The sequence below is a fragment of the Punica granatum genome, chromosome 3 (genome assembly GCF_007655135.1).
Source record: "Punica granatum isolate Tunisia-2019 chromosome 3, ASM765513v2, whole genome shotgun sequence".
NCBI lineage: Eukaryota > Viridiplantae > Streptophyta > Magnoliopsida > Myrtales > Lythraceae > Punica > Punica granatum.
Window position 1 is genome coordinate 32,322,264 of NC_045129.1, and position 15,581 is coordinate 32,337,844.

The following is a 15,581-nucleotide window of genomic DNA, read 5'->3' on the forward strand; positions in this document are numbered from 1 at the left end:
TGAAAATCAAAGATCACTTTCTTTTCCTTTTCCTTTTAATTGGATGATAAGGATGAAAAATAAGAAGCCGACACTTAGCTTATGAATGCTAAGTTTCCATGCAAGTAAAATCCATGAGCTTTCTGTAAGTATCCGTGATCACGGTTTTTCGTGCCGTGTCCCACGGACAATGCCCATGTTGAGATTGGAAAAATCCGATCTTGATGACGTGCAAATTACGAGTCTCGAGTGACCATGAGCGACCTAGAAAAAGGGGAAGAACGGGAGGGAATCTCAATTTTCCTCGCTTAAATGAGAGACTGCTCAGAAAGAGTAAAGAATTGAATCTACATAAAAATGGGTATTTATAGAGATCGTATGAGATATCTATCGAGATATTATAATCTGCTTGAGATATTTAATTGCGCATAATATGTAATGGAATATCCCGTAGAAATATCATGCATATATTTTATCAAAAATATTGAAGATATATGACAAATAATAATGGAGGGAATATTTTCTAGGAATTATTACCGATTTGGTATATAGAGGTGGGTCCATAATGATAAGTTGGGCGACAAGTCGGGCCAATTTTTTGATCCTAACAGTAATGAACCACAAAACAAATAAAATTTTGAGTTTCTTGACTAACATTATATTTGCTCTCATTTATTTTACAAAGGAAAAACATAATTTTTGTTAAAAATAATTTTTGAGTGGTGGATATTTACAATAGCGAGAAGCAAAATATTCACATGGAAATAAATTATGAGCATACACCAATAAATAAAGATAAAAAAGAGTGATTTAAGGGTTCTATCCATATTAGTTAAGCTAATTAATATGGTATCGGGGCATCTTTGTAAGATGAATAATAAATGGAGTGGATTGATCAAGGAGCTGGTGGAATTAGCTCTAGCCTAAAATATTAACTTAAATAATCAACGTGGGCTGATTTAATCGGTTCGACAATTGTATCATTTAAGTAAGGTCTTCGGTGCGAGTATTGTAAATTGAGAAAATTCATGATAGGAGAACTTTACTCCTTAGTGGCGAATCCGGCTCGATTGAATGGGCCCCAATTGGACTTTTAGATACCCTATGTACATCGAAAATAATTAACTGATAAAATTGATCATAGAAGAGATTTTCTTAATTGATGGTTGATGTCCACCAAAAAGAAAAAAAGAAATGATGGTTGATAATTCACTTTTTTCTAATGGGAGTCTCTTTTTTTAAAGAAAAGTTACGCCAAACTTTACAATAGCAATAGATAACAAATGAATAACCAATGGAGCAGAAAAATAATTTTGCCTTGATGTAGTATCAGATCAATAATAATATATATGGATGAGAAAATTGGATGGTTCCCACTATACCAAATGTTTGCTACTTGTGATAGAATCTTAAAAAAAGAAAGAAAGAAGAAGCTAATTGTAATTGATTATATTCAGCAAAAAATAATTATAATTGATTATAATAACAATTTCATAAAGTCAATTTCCAACCTTGTTGGGCAGATAACTCAAAGTCTATGGTAGCACCGACCGAACAAAATTCATCTTATTTTTTTTATAAGAATGCAAAACTAATTCCAGCATGATTAAATTCAGCTGACTTTTCTTAAATGTTCCAAATTTCAATATACATATACCAAAAATAATTAATCGCATGGATTTATTCGGTCATGTTTTCTATCCAAAAAGTCAAACAAAAACAAAAGAATAACAAAGAATAATAATTGTACCAAGAAACATCATTAAGTTTGTTTGAATGGAACACCAAATTCGAGCAAACAATCGTGCTGGGCACTCGCCCCTAATTAGAAATTGATTCTCGGGTTGGTGATAACACTTTGTGTTCAATGTCCATTCCATTCCATCCCTCTATAAATTCCGAAGGACATTCAACAAAGCTTCGTACCGGACTACGAATCTTCACCATTCAAGAAGAGATAATTGAATCTACTGATATATATAGCTACGGAAACGCAAATGGCACGTATGGCTGCTCTGGTGCTGGCCCTGGCTCTGGCCTTGGTGAGCCTTGTGAGCCCTTGCCAAGGCGCCCTCCAGGCAGGCTTCTACAAGGGGAAGTGCGGGAAAGCTGACGTCGAGGGGGTGGTGCGACGTGTTGTGGTGGCTCAATTCAACAAGGACCGTACCATCACGGCGGCATTGCTTCGCATGCAGTTCCACGACTGCTTCGTAAATGTGAGCTATTAAACTCTAGCTAGTTTAAAGGCACACTGGTTAATTAAGTTTTGTTCATGCCGGAACTATAAAGATCTAACTTAATTAATAATGACTTTGGCTGGAGTTAATTATTTTTAGCTTGATTTAATTAAATGTATCTCCTAATTTTATTTGCATAGGGAAAAAAGAAATTCTTTTTCGGTTACAAGGGAGAACTATCGAACTAGTATAATGAAATAGAAATCATATAGCTAATAAAGGAATAAGGGAGGTTTCACTTAATATCAAATCTCAAACTTCTTGGTTATTGGGATGACGTATACATGAGTTTAATTGTTACTGCATAATAAAATAACGTATACCACGCTAGGGGCTAACATTGCTTCGATTATATGTACGAATAGGGATGTGATGCATCGATACTGCTTGATGGGAAAAACAGTGAAAAGACTGCTTCTCCGAACTTGAGCGTGAGAGGGTACGAGATCATCGACGCTGCCAAGACTGCAGTGGAGGCCCTATGCCCCGGAGTCATCTCTTGCGCTGATATCATCGTGATGGCCACTCGGGACGCTGTGTCATTGGTACATATAACTTCCTCCTCATTTATCACGTACATATTGTTCATTTAACATGAAACTGGCGATCAACGAATGCTTCAAAAATATTGTAGAGCGGAGGAGGGCAATACCCGGTGCAGACTGGAAGGAAAGACGGGCTCGTATCACTTGCCTCGAACGTCAATCTTCCCGGCCCTTCATTTTCTGTTTCGCAGGCCATATCTGCATTTGCTCAGAAGGGACTCTCTGCAACAGACATGGTCTTTCTTCTAGGTACTTTCACTTCAAGACAATTTCGGGTTTCATATTCAAGCATAATTCACATAGTGAACAATGAACATATTACAGAATGTCTCAAACCGCTTATTATCAGAGTTATTGCTTAACTAGTGAAATAACTTGGAAAATTCATGCTTATATATAGGAGGTCACACTGTCGGGGTTGCGCACTGCTCGTTCTTCCAAGACCGCCTCTACAACTTCCAGAACACCGGAAAGCCCGATCCAACCATGGACCCTGCCCTTGTCCGTACCCTCAGATCGAGGTGCCCTGAGAAATCTAAGGTCGATAACACTGTGAACCTTGACCAGAACCAATTGAGTGCATTGACCGTCGACAACTCTTACTACAAACAGCTCCAGGCTCACCGGGGCATCCTACAGATTGACCAGGAGCTCGCTCTGGACAGGCTCACCAATGCCACCGTGTCAAAGATCGCCAAGAGCTTGGATTTCTCAACCAAGTTTGGCGAGGCCATGGTCAAGCTCGGAGCTCTCCAGAGCGGCTCACCCGGTGAGATCCGGAAATCTTGCCGTGCAGTCAATCCATCGAGGAGCAAGTGACTTCTTTCAAGAGCAACTTAATATTGAAGGAGTTCTGATTATTTTGTTATCAATTTCCTATTCTATTGCTGCTTTTGCTAATTTTGATTGATCTTTGAAGTTCCTATGTTGGAAAGATGATTGTAATCATGTTATATTATCATTTAACTATATCAAATACCATGATTGAATTTCAATTAACTGTCATAGAGTTTTTGAGTTGACACTGAAATAATGTGATTGGGAAGAGCAAGTCGGCCGAAACTTTAACATCACCGAAATCCTTTATTACTGAAGCACCTTTTGATGAATATACCCGATTAATCGTCCCGGCTAAGAGTTGTCGTCACAAAGTTCACCTTGCACATGTTCCTCTGGAAATTCATCAACGCATATTCTACGATCTTTGGTGTTTGCTGTTAGTGCTAATAGGTGCTGATCCTAATAGAGATTGATGACATAAGAACAAGTTCAACGTATTTTCCGGCAACCTATCAAAACCGAAATGAAGATTGCGACAAGAAGAAGACATCGTAGTTTCCGAAATTGTAGACACTATATAAGTACTACATTAGCCGAACTGAGTATCTTCCCAGCCCTGCAAGAAGATCATCTGTATCATTACTTGACTAGACAATATATAACTACTACATTAGCCGAGCTGAGTATCTTCATCCGATGATTAAGTCTACAGTCACCGAAACTCATCTAATAATCCCGCAGAAACCGTCTCAAATGTCTTGGAAAGCTCCCCTGGTAGTCTTCCCACTCTTCATCGCTTCCTTATTTGTGGCGGTCCCTTGCTCTGACGCCCGGGATGCTGATATACTCACCGACTTTGTGGTCCCATCAAATGCGGTCCCGCCAGTCGATGGCAACTTCTTCACGTTCACGGGTGTTAGAATATAATTCGAGATTACATTCCCTCATTACATTATACACTTGCCTTGTATATGATATTATGTATCGGAACACACCTTTGTACTCTATTATAAATATATATACAGAATACACCGACCCTATAAATCAAGGTCTCGTTTATTCATATGGTATAAGAGCCTTAAGTTCCCTCCATCCAACTCTAACCCTAAAATATACTCAGCCGTTCTCTCCTCCCCTCTGACATCAATCTCTCGTTCCCCCATGGACCCCATGGCAGAGACTACTAGTCAAACCTCCAACCCCAGACTGATTTCACCACCCCTCCCACCGACAACCATCCAAACCCAATCGTCCCTATCATCCCCACGCCAACCCCTACTGTCCCTCCCACCGGGGCAATTGCTGCCCTTAACATCACCAGCCTCGTCACAATTACTCTCGATCACTCCAATTACATGATATGGAGAACCCTTTTCTCAACCTTCCTCATGTCCCATGAATGGCACCACGTGCTGCCCTCCTGAGACCGACCTCAGCTACAACATTTGACAATGTACCAAACAAATGTTCCGCTCTTGAATCTTCTCAACCCTTTCCGAGGATCTGCTGGAGGAGGTTCATGCTCTACTTACATCACACGAAGTCTGGGAAAGGACTTCATACTCGATTTGTCGAGAGGTCTCGGTCCCGAGCTCTTGACACACGCCTGGAGCTCACTCGTGTCAAGCTTGAGGATCAAGGAGTGGAGAAATATCTCCTGCAAGCGGCTCGCTGATCAGTTGCATGAGATTGGAAGGAATGTTGATGATGAAGAACTCACTGCATATGTACTCGCCGGTCTTCCCAGGGAGTACGAATCGTCTATTACTTTCTCTCTCTCTTGATCATGATCCTCTGTCCTTTGACATCCTTAGGAATATGCTGGTCAATCAGGAGAAACGCCTTCGTCAATACTATCCTGTGCCTCAACTTGCTCCAGCCACGGCTCTCCATGTGCAGACTTACCCTAACAAGGGTGGTCGTGGATATCAGAACGGAGGGTGCTCGAGTCAAGGGGGTTGCTCAAACCAAGGGGGTGGCTGCGGGACTGGCCGCTCAAACTCCTATGGAGGTGGTCATGACCAAAGCCAGTGGAAGAATGATGCTGGCTACAACCCTGGCCATGGCTCTGGTGGATGGGAACGTCAAGGCTATCGCAGGGGTTCCTCCCAGGTGGTGTATGGTAGGGTTCAATCGCCATATGCACCGGTTCTGGTAAGGCTTTCTGGTAATTTCTCATCAACTCAGGATGTTATACTAGGGCAGGGTCCTTCGACAGTCATTTGTCAAATTTGCAATAGTGTTGGCCATTCCGCTCTTCAGTGCTCAGAATATTTTAATCAGAATCAATCTCAGCATGTTCGAAAATCTCTTGCTACCCTTACCCTTAATGATCATCCATCTGCCAATGCTTACCTGGACTCCGGTGCATCCTCCCATATGGCAAATAGTAAAGGTATCTTCGCTACTCATCTCCATCTTCTTGTTCTGATTATATTGTCAGTGCCGATGGATCTAAATTATCTTTGAAAAGGATTGGTTCTATGCAAATTCCTATATCCACCTACACCTTTAAGTTAAATAACGTTCTCTGTGTTCCCTCTCTAAATTACAACTTAGTCTCTCTTCATCGTCTATGTCACGATAACTCCTGTTATGTTATTTTTACTGATACTAGTTTCTTTGTCAAGGACAAAGTGCCAGGGAAGACCCTACTCAGCTGCCCTTCTGATGGATCCCTGTATCCCATCGGTCTGTCATCTCCGACTGCATTACTAGCTACTACTAAGTCCTTGACTGTATGGCACTGATGCTTAGGACACCGAAATAAGTCGATCTCCTCTGTAATAAAGTCCCGAAATTTAATTCCAAATTTTCCAGTATTTCATGATTCTTGCTGTCTTTGTAATTTGGGGAAGTCCTCTAGGCTCCCATTAATTGTGCTGGCCATTGTGCTACTTTCCCTTTGGAATTAATTTATGCGGACATTTGGTATTCTTCTGTTACATCTCACTTGGGCTTTAGATACTATGTGATTTTTGTTGATGATTTTTCCAGATTCACATGGCTCTTTCCTATACGAAGAAAATCGGAAGTTTTAGAAAGTTCAAATTCCAAATTGAGAATCTCCTGAACAAGAATATATATAATAGATTTTTCAATGTGACGGTGGTCTTGAATTCAACAATTTGAGCTTTCGGAAATTATTTGAAGAGTCGGGAATTACTTTTCGTATGTCTTGCCCACACACGCCCCAACAAAATGGGATGGCTAAAAGGAAACATCGACTATTATGGAATGATTTATTCCTCACTATAATTTGTATACATATCCTAGTTTTCCATATTTAGGTATCACTAGTTTAGCCATATTTTATGCTTTCCATTTATTTATTGGACTTGGCTGTATACATATACATCGAATTAATGAAAACATACCAAGTTCTTCTGCTCCAATTCGTTCTTCACATGGTATCAGAGCGGTGGTCCTGAGGCCAGCCGTCTCGTCATCTTTGCCGGCCAGAATAGCCGAGCTTCTCTTGCCAGTGTTGCTCATTGAGCGTCATCCTTCATCCCTTTGTCTTTCACGGTCTAAATAGCCGAGCTTCTCTTGCCAGTGTTGCTCACTGAGCGTCATTCCTCTTCCTGTTTATCATCACCATGACGAAATCAGCAAATAACAGTGAATCAAGTGGAAACATACCACCTGTTTATCTCTTCACCCCTTCTGATGGTCCCGGCACATAGCTTATTTCCTGCAAATTAAATGGCAGGAATTACAATACTTGGTCTCTAGCAATGCAAACAACACTTCAGGCCAAGAACAAGCTCAGTTTTATTGAAGGAAAAGTATTACAACCAGCAGAAGGAGAACCTCACCGTGAGCAGTGGGTGACTTGTAATTCAATGCTCCTCTCATGGATTTTTAATCACCTGGAGGAAGAGTTACAGAACTCAGTGGCAGGAGTGAGAAATGCAAAAACTCTCTGGGACGATCTTAAGGAACGATTTTCCCAAGGTAATGAAGCAAAAATTCACCAGCTTAAGACTGATATCTATTTGCTCAGACAAGAGAAAAGATCAGTTTCAGAGTATTATTCAAAGTTAAAGAGTCTCTGGGATGAATTAGATATGTATCTCGATTTACCCGTCTGTTCGTGTGATGCTGGAGCTCGACTAATGGCCTACAAGGAAAAGGAGAAATTGCATCAGTTCCTAATAGGACTCAATCCCGAGTTCCAGACCATTCGTTCTCAAATTTTGAGCATGGAGCCACTGCCAAATGCGAATAGGGCACATTTGATTGCAGCAAACGACGAGGCACAACGATTAATCACACACGGCATAGAAACAATTTCTGAATCGCTCGGTTTTGCAGCAAAAATCAGTCACGATTTCGGGGGAGGATCAAACCCTAACCCTAATTTCAGTAGTTTCACCAGAGGAGAAAACAAACCTTGAAGCCGCCCGTTCTGCGATTACTGCGGTCGGAATGGCCATGTTCGGGCCACTTGCTATCGGCTGAATGGGTATCCGGGTTCCGACCAGAGAAATCCGAAGGGATCCGGCGCTGGTGGCTCTCGGCCGGGCGTGAGGAACTCGGCGTCTTCTCCCTCGACTCTGCAGAACAAACAAGGAGGAGGAGGGGGAGTCGGGTTTTCGTTTTTAGGAGACCCGAGTAACTCCTATTTGGGTGGCCCATCTCATCAGCGCCAAGCCCAACTGAATCGTGGGCAGTGGAGGCCCGGTCAGTCGGCCCAACAGGGTTTTCATCATCAGTCGGCCCAACAATCCTTTACAGGCCCAGGGAACTATACTGCAGCACAGGCCCATGCCGAACTACCTGCGGACCTTAGCAAACTGGCCCATCTTTCTGAGGCCCAATTACAACAGCTTATGTCAATGATTCCTCGCGATGATGGTGAGGTTAATCGTCTAAGTGGTGAGACTTTTGAACCTATTACCTCAAATCTTGATTGGATTATTGATTCGGGAGCTTCACGACATATGACTGGCAGCCTGGATAACCTCTTTGATATGACTCCCGTTAATAATGGTCCAATTATTCATGTTCCAAATGGAACAACAAAAGCTACTTTTATAGGCAAAGTTTCTTTTGGAGTCAATATGATACTTCAAAATGTTCTTTATGTGCCGGATTTCAATTGTAACTTATTGTCTGTGGCTCAATTATCTGGGGAACTTAATTGTAGTGTACACTACATTTCTGATTTATGCTTGATCCAGGACCGCACCTTGGGGAGTATGATTGGAGTGGGTGAACTTCACGGGGGGGTGTGGATTTTACGACGAGTATCCTCATCTCTTCAAAAACTACGGGCAATGAGAGCAAATGATGAAGATATTTGGCATAAGCGATTGGGACACCCTTCTTCCAGTTTTCGGTTTGAGAACAATTCTATTACTATGCATCATTCAGTCAATAATTCGCTCTGTGACGTATGTTGCCGTGCAAAACAGACGCGTTCCAATTTTCCCATTAGTTCGAATAAAGCCTCATTTCCATTTCAATTGGTTCATTGTGACATTTGGGGACCCTATAAAATATCATCTATTTCTGGTGCTCAATATTTTCTGTCAATTGTGGATGACTATAGCCGGGCTGTATGGGTTTATCTTTTACGAAATAAGTCGGAGGCGCAAGGATTCCTGATTAGTTTTTGCAAGTTGGTCAGGAATCAATTTGATCGAGCAGTGAAAACCGTGAGAAGTGATAATGGGTCAGAATTCATGAGTCGGCTTGTCCAAGATTATTTCTCTGACAACGGCATCATCCATCAAACCTCGTGCATTGACACTCCTCAACAAAACAGACGGGTTGAGCGCAAACATCGGCACATTCTCAATGTAGCTCGGGCCTTGATGTTTCAAGCCTCTCTTCCAATAGATTTTTTGGGAGAATGTGTTTCCGCCGCAGCACACCTCATTAACCTTACACCTTCAAATATCTTGTCAGGCAAGACCCCATTTGAACTCCTTTTTCGACAGAAGCCGGATTATAGACACATTCGTATTTTTGGATGTCTTTGCTATGCACACTATAATTCACGTGTCAAAGATAAGTTCGGGTCACGTTCGAGACGATGCGTATTTGTTGGGTACCCATTTGGCAAGAAGGGTTGGAAAGTTTTTGATTTGGAGAATCGAGAATTTTTTGTTTCTCGGGATGTTAAATTCGATGAGGAATTTTTTCCTTTCGGCAATCCGACTCAATCCGGTTCGGCAAATTCAGGAATTCGGTTTTTGGACACTTCAGGTCCAGGGGGAGCTCAGGGGGAGTCCACCATCTCCTCTGAGAATAGTACGGCTCCTCCCTTATCCAGTCCATCTTCTTCCAGGACGGTTGGGACTAGCGTCGATACTGGTTTTCATTTGGACCAACACCAATCCCCTGAGTCTACATCGCCTGCTCACATGTCAGGCCCTGCTTCTTCTGCCGACCCGGGACCTTCCTCTGACACAAACTGTATGGCAGACACCATAGCTCGTTCCAAGGCTCCGCGGGATATCCGAAAGCCAAGTTGGCTCAGTGATTTTGTCTCCCACACTGCTCGTTGCTTAGATTCTTCTTCTACCCCCCCAATCATATCACCCGCTCCATCAAACTCTCCAGGTACGTCTCATCCCCTCGAGCATTATCTTCACTATTCTGATATTGATGCCACCCAATTGTCGTTCCTTGCTGCACTTGACTCTGACTTAGAGCCAAGGACTTATTCAGAGGCTGCAAAGATTCCACAATGGCGCCTAGCCATGGCAGATGAAATTCGTGCCCTCGAGGATAACGGCACATGGACTCTTCAATCATTACCTCCCGGAAAGAAACCTATTGGCTGCAAATGGGTCTTTAAGATTAAAAGACGAGCTGATGGCACTGTGGAACGTTACAAGGCTCAACTCGTGGCCAAGGGCTTCACTCAGGTTGAAGGAGTCGATTTTCATGAGACATTTGCACCGGTAGCCAAATTGGTCACGGTTCGCTGCTTATTAACTGTTGTTGTTGCTAAAAAATGGGAGATGCATCAGCTTGATGTTAATAACGCCTTCCTTCATGGGGACTTGGATGAGGAGGTTTACATGTCTCTTCCTCCTGGTTTTCGTTCTACCGGATCTAATCAGGTATGCCATCTGCAAAAGTCCCTATATGGCCTTCGTCAGGCATCTCGAAATTGGTATTCTAAGTTCGCCATTGCTCTTTCTCAATATGGTTTTCAACAATCCGGCGCTGATCACTCCCTGTTCACCTTCTCCCATGGTGACACATTTCTTGCGGTTCTGGTTTATGTTGATGATATGATTCTCGTGGCCAATGATTCTGCCTTGTGTTATAATTTTAAGACTTATCTTCGCCAATGTTTTCACATTAAGGATCTTGGTCCTTTGTCCTATTTCTTGGGGATAGAGATTATTCGGAGTGGCTCTGGTTTATTTCTCAATCAGCGAAAGTACACTCTGGATATTCTTACTGAAGCCGGTATGCTAGGTTCACGACCTGCTTATTTCCCCATGGAGCAACAACACCACTTATCTCAAGACAGTGGTGACCCTATTCCAGATCCGGGCCAATATCGCCGACTGATTGGTCGTCTTTTGTATCTCACCATCATTAGGCCGGAGCTCAGCTACCCTATTCACATTCTCTCTCAGTTCTTGCAAGATCCTCGTCAAGGACATTGGGACGTTGCTCTACGAGTGCTTCGATATCTCAAGCAATCTCCTGGACAAGAGATTTTTCTCTGTCCAACATCTCTATCTTTAACTGCTTATTGTGATGCAGATTGGGCTAGTTGTCCAATGACTCGACGGTCATTGATTGGATATTTCGTCACTTTAGGAGGGAGTCCCATCTCTTGGAAGACCAAGAAGCAAACAACAGTCTCCAAGTCTTCTGCCGAGGCAGAATACCGAGCCATGGCCACAACTGTCAGTGAACTTTTATGGCTTCGTTCTCTCCTCAGCTCTCTTGGTGTTTATCATGCCGATCCAATGCATCTTTTCTGTGATAATCAAGCAGCTCTCCACATCGCCTCTAATCCAGTTTTTCACGAGCGCACCAAGCACATTGAAATATATTGCCACTTTGTTCGGCAACATTTGCGCTCTGGAGCTGTCGCCACATCCCATGTGTCTACACGCTTTCAACTGGCAGACATCTTTACTAAGGCACTTGGGCGTGATCAGTTCCATTTTCTTCTCAGCAAGTTGGGGATTCGGAATCCTCATTCTCCAACTTGAGGGGGAGTATTATGGAATGATTTATTCCTCACTATAATTTGTATACATATCCTAGTTTTCCATATTTAGGTATCACTAGTTTAGCCATATTTTATGCTTTCCATTTATTGATTGGACTTGGCTGTATACATATACATCGAATTAATGAAAACATACCAAGTTCTTCTGCTCCAATTCGTTCTTCACATCGACACATTCTTGATTTGGTCCGGACCTTCCTAATTCAAAGTAAATTACCGTCTCAATTTTGGGTTGATGCCGCAATCAGGGCAATTTTTAGACCTTTGAACCGAACCCCATTCAATCTAACTCTTCGTTCAGCTCTACTTGTTCTAAATCCAGACCATCATCATCAGATAAACCTTGAAACACACATCCAATGACTACTCGGTCAAAGTCAGGAATGTTAAATCCAATCCGAAACTTTCACTTCTCACTACTTCGTCTCCTATGGTCACAGAACTAACTTGCTATTCACATGCTGCAAAAGATCCTAACTGGCGTAATGCAATGGTGGAGGAATTTAATGCACTGATACGGAACGGAACTTGGAGCTTGGTACCGCCGAACCCTCGGTTAATGTGGCGGGGAGCACATGAAAATTCAAGGTAAAGTATCGGGCAGATAGATCTATAGAACGGTACGAAGCCCGACTTGTAGTACAAGGATTTCGTCATTAGGCAGGTATCAATTATCATGATACTTTTAATCTAGTAGTTAAATCAGCTACTATCCGTCTCATACTATCTATTACTAGCTAGACGTTAAGAACGTTTTTCTCCATGGGACTCTTCAAGAGGAAGTTTATATGAAACAACTTCCCGGTTTTGTTCAACCTCTTTTTCCAAATCACCTATGCCGTCTTCACAAAAATTTGTATGGTCTGAAACAGGTTCCTAGAGCATAGTTCACCTGATTCAACACATTCTTACACTCTCTCCGATTTTTCTCCATTCCTATTGACTTTTCTCTGTTTATATATGGACATGGCCAGCATACTATCTCTTACTGTTATATGTTGATAATATTATACTTATCGGGAGCTCACCATCACTTAGGAGTGACAATATATGTTGTGTCTTGTTTAAACAGATCGTGTCTAAACAGGTTCGTGTCAGAAAGCTCTAAACCCGAACACAACATATTTAATAAACATATCGAGATTTTCAAATATGAACACGACATGTTTAATTACGGGTTGACACAAACACAATACATCTAACCCGTTTAACTAAGCGTGTCTAAATGTGTATGTATATTTACCTACATGATATGACACTATTACCTTTAGGTACATATTATACCTATATGATATGACACTATTAATTTTAATTACATATTATTATGTGATTGACACGAAAAAAAAACTACAAATGGGTGATTTATATAAATAAATTCAGATGATTTTACTGTACTTTCTTCTATAAATCGATACAATATGTGAAACAAATTTATTAACACAATATGAATAGGTCTAATAGTGTCTAAATGGGTTACAAGGGTTGAACTCATTTAAACACGATTATTTATCGTGTCTAAACGAGTCTGATTTGTTTAGACACGAAACACATTTAGCCTTAACTGGAAATCGCTTAACTCTGTGTCGTATCCATGTCGTGTTATCAGATTGTGTCAAATAATGCCGACCCTACCATCAATACTTGATCGGTTTGTTAGCATTCTTTTTGCCAAGTTTACCATTAAAGACCTTGGTCCGTTACATTATTTTTTAGGTATCCAGGTAACGCGTTCCTCTTCTTTTCTCTTCCTATCCTAGTAAAAATATATTTATGATGTGCTTACTAGATTTGGTCTAGATAAATGTGCAGCCGTTAAGACACCTTTACCATCTCGCTCTAGTTTATCATTGAGTGATGGAGAATTATTAGGTAAGTCTACTGTATATCGGAGTATGGTCGGTGCCCTTAAATATAACACTATTGCTCGGCCTGACAGCCGTTTTACAGTTAATCTCATGAGTCAGTTTATGCATGCCCCTTGGATGACACATCTCCAAGCAGCGAAAATGATCTGGCATTATCTACGAGGAACTATCTAACATGGCCTAACTCTACGCCTATCCATAGACCTTAATATTACAACATACACAGATGCAGACTGCGCAAGTTGTCTAGACACAAGCCGATCAACTACAGGCTATGTGTTCTTCATTGGTCCCAACCTTGTCCCAACCTTATCTCCTAAAGGTCTAAGAAGCAACCCACGGTGTCCAAAGAGCTCCACCGAGGCCGAGTATCGTGCTCTAGCATATGCGGTAGCAGAAACTCTTTGGCTCCGACAACTTCTTGTTATTATTGGGCGTTCCATATTGAGTCCTATCATTGTGTGCTATGACAATATAAGTGCCACCTATCTTGCTGCCAATCCAGTTCAACATCAGCGTTCCAAGCACATTGCTTTGGACTATCATTTTGTTTGATAGTGGTTATAGAGGGGATATATTTGACATCAAATCAGCTAGTAGATATATTAACCAAAAACTTATCAGTGTCATTCTTTTAATCACACTATCACAATTTGTCAGTATCATCACCTCTAACAGATTGAGGAGTGCATTAGAATATAAATCGAAATTACATTCCCTCATTACATTATACACTTGCCTTGTATATGATATTATGCATCCGGACACAACTTTGTACTCTCTTGTAAATATATATGCAGAATACACCGATCCTATAGGTCAAGGCTGTTAGTTATATACCCTAGAGCAGTATATATAATTGGATAATTCCTATTTATGACAGTGGTATTTATTCTTTTATTCATAAATCGTTTGTGTTTAATAGGGTAAGTCGATAAAATACTTGGCAGATGTTTCATTCTCAAAGAGAATATGAATGACAGAGTATTATGGTATTTTTTTTAAACTATTTGCGACTGTAGGAATCTTAACTGACACTATCATTTCAGATAGACCGTCACCTCTGCTTGTATCCATTACTAGTATAAAGATGCTAATGAAGAGAGAGTAGTGAGTCTCATGCTATTCGTTATCATATATATAGACAGACATACTTATAGAAATAAGTGAGTCGAACTGTGACACGTAAATAATATTCACGTGGCACTTTATTATTGTCAATGAATATTGTTTAGACCGTATTAGTACATATAGTTCTTAGACCTGAGATGACGCGATTATCTCATACATAGGTAATTAGTATTTGCTTCTGCTTATATACATGTACTAAGCATGAGTATCCGACAGACGGTAGTCCTAGTTAGTTGTGTATGGAGGTAGGTGTCCAGTCGAGATGTGACTCATTGACCTGAGTAAACAAAGAAAGATCCTATGGGTTTGAGTTTTGATCTTGATCATGAAATCCTTGGCCAAGGTGGTTGGACTTAAATGGAAGCTCAAAGATTTTATATTATCAGTTATAAGGTTTGACATTAACCATGACACTAGCTAGATCGAGATCTGCAATGGAAAAACTCGAGTGCATGGTATATATGGTCATAGGTTCATTAGAATGTCCTAATCGCACATTCGTCACTATTTGAATTATCACGATATGCTGCTAAGCATCACTCATGATCTTTGAGAGCCAAGGGCATTTTGGAAATTGTGATTTTTTGTTGTGGAAAGGAGTTTTCAATATGTCAAGGTTGTTGATATTATAGTCTCATTGCCATTTAGTGATGAACCTAGTTAGTTGCATATAGTAGATTGTGATCGAGCCAAGAACTAATTGACTCAAATTAAGACAGTTAATTAGTAATCAATTATCGGATTAGAATTGCAATATCATTGCCGGGTGCTAGCACAACTCGAAGTCAAATCCGACATTGAGGTGGACTTGTTTAAGGAATTATTATAT

The 15,581-nt window shown here is 41.0% G+C and overlaps 1 protein-coding gene across 1 annotated transcript; it reads left to right on the forward strand.

The window, feature by feature from the left end:
* Window positions 1-1,893: 1,893 nt before the first annotated feature.
* On the forward strand, window positions 1,894-3,728 carry LOC116201469 (peroxidase 60-like). The gene is made up of 4 exons (XM_031532716.1): window positions 1,894-2,195; window positions 2,582-2,761; window positions 2,851-3,010; window positions 3,162-3,728. Exons 1-4 carry the CDS (start codon window positions 1,977-1,979, stop codon window positions 3,578-3,580), a joined length of 978 nt encoding a protein of 325 aa, XP_031388576.1. The 5' UTR covers window positions 1,894-1,976; the 3' UTR covers window positions 3,581-3,728.
* The last annotated feature ends 11,853 nt before the right edge of the window (window positions 3,729-15,581 follow it).

What these genes read in the sequence shown, in the direction of transcription:
- LOC116201469 (XM_031532716.1), top strand. Translation starts at nt 1,977, where the DNA reads ATGGCACGTATGGCTGCTCTGGTGCTGGCCCTGGCTCTGGCCTTGGTG. An exon ending in TCCACGACTGCTTCGTAAAT is followed by an intron (nt 2,196 to 2,581) that starts GTGAGCTATTAA and finishes ATGTACGAATAG; the next exon opens with GGATGTGATGCATCGATACT. An exon ending in CTCGGGACGCTGTGTCATTG is followed by an intron (nt 2,762 to 2,850) that starts GTACATATAACT and finishes AAAATATTGTAG; the next exon opens with AGCGGAGGAGGGCAATACCC.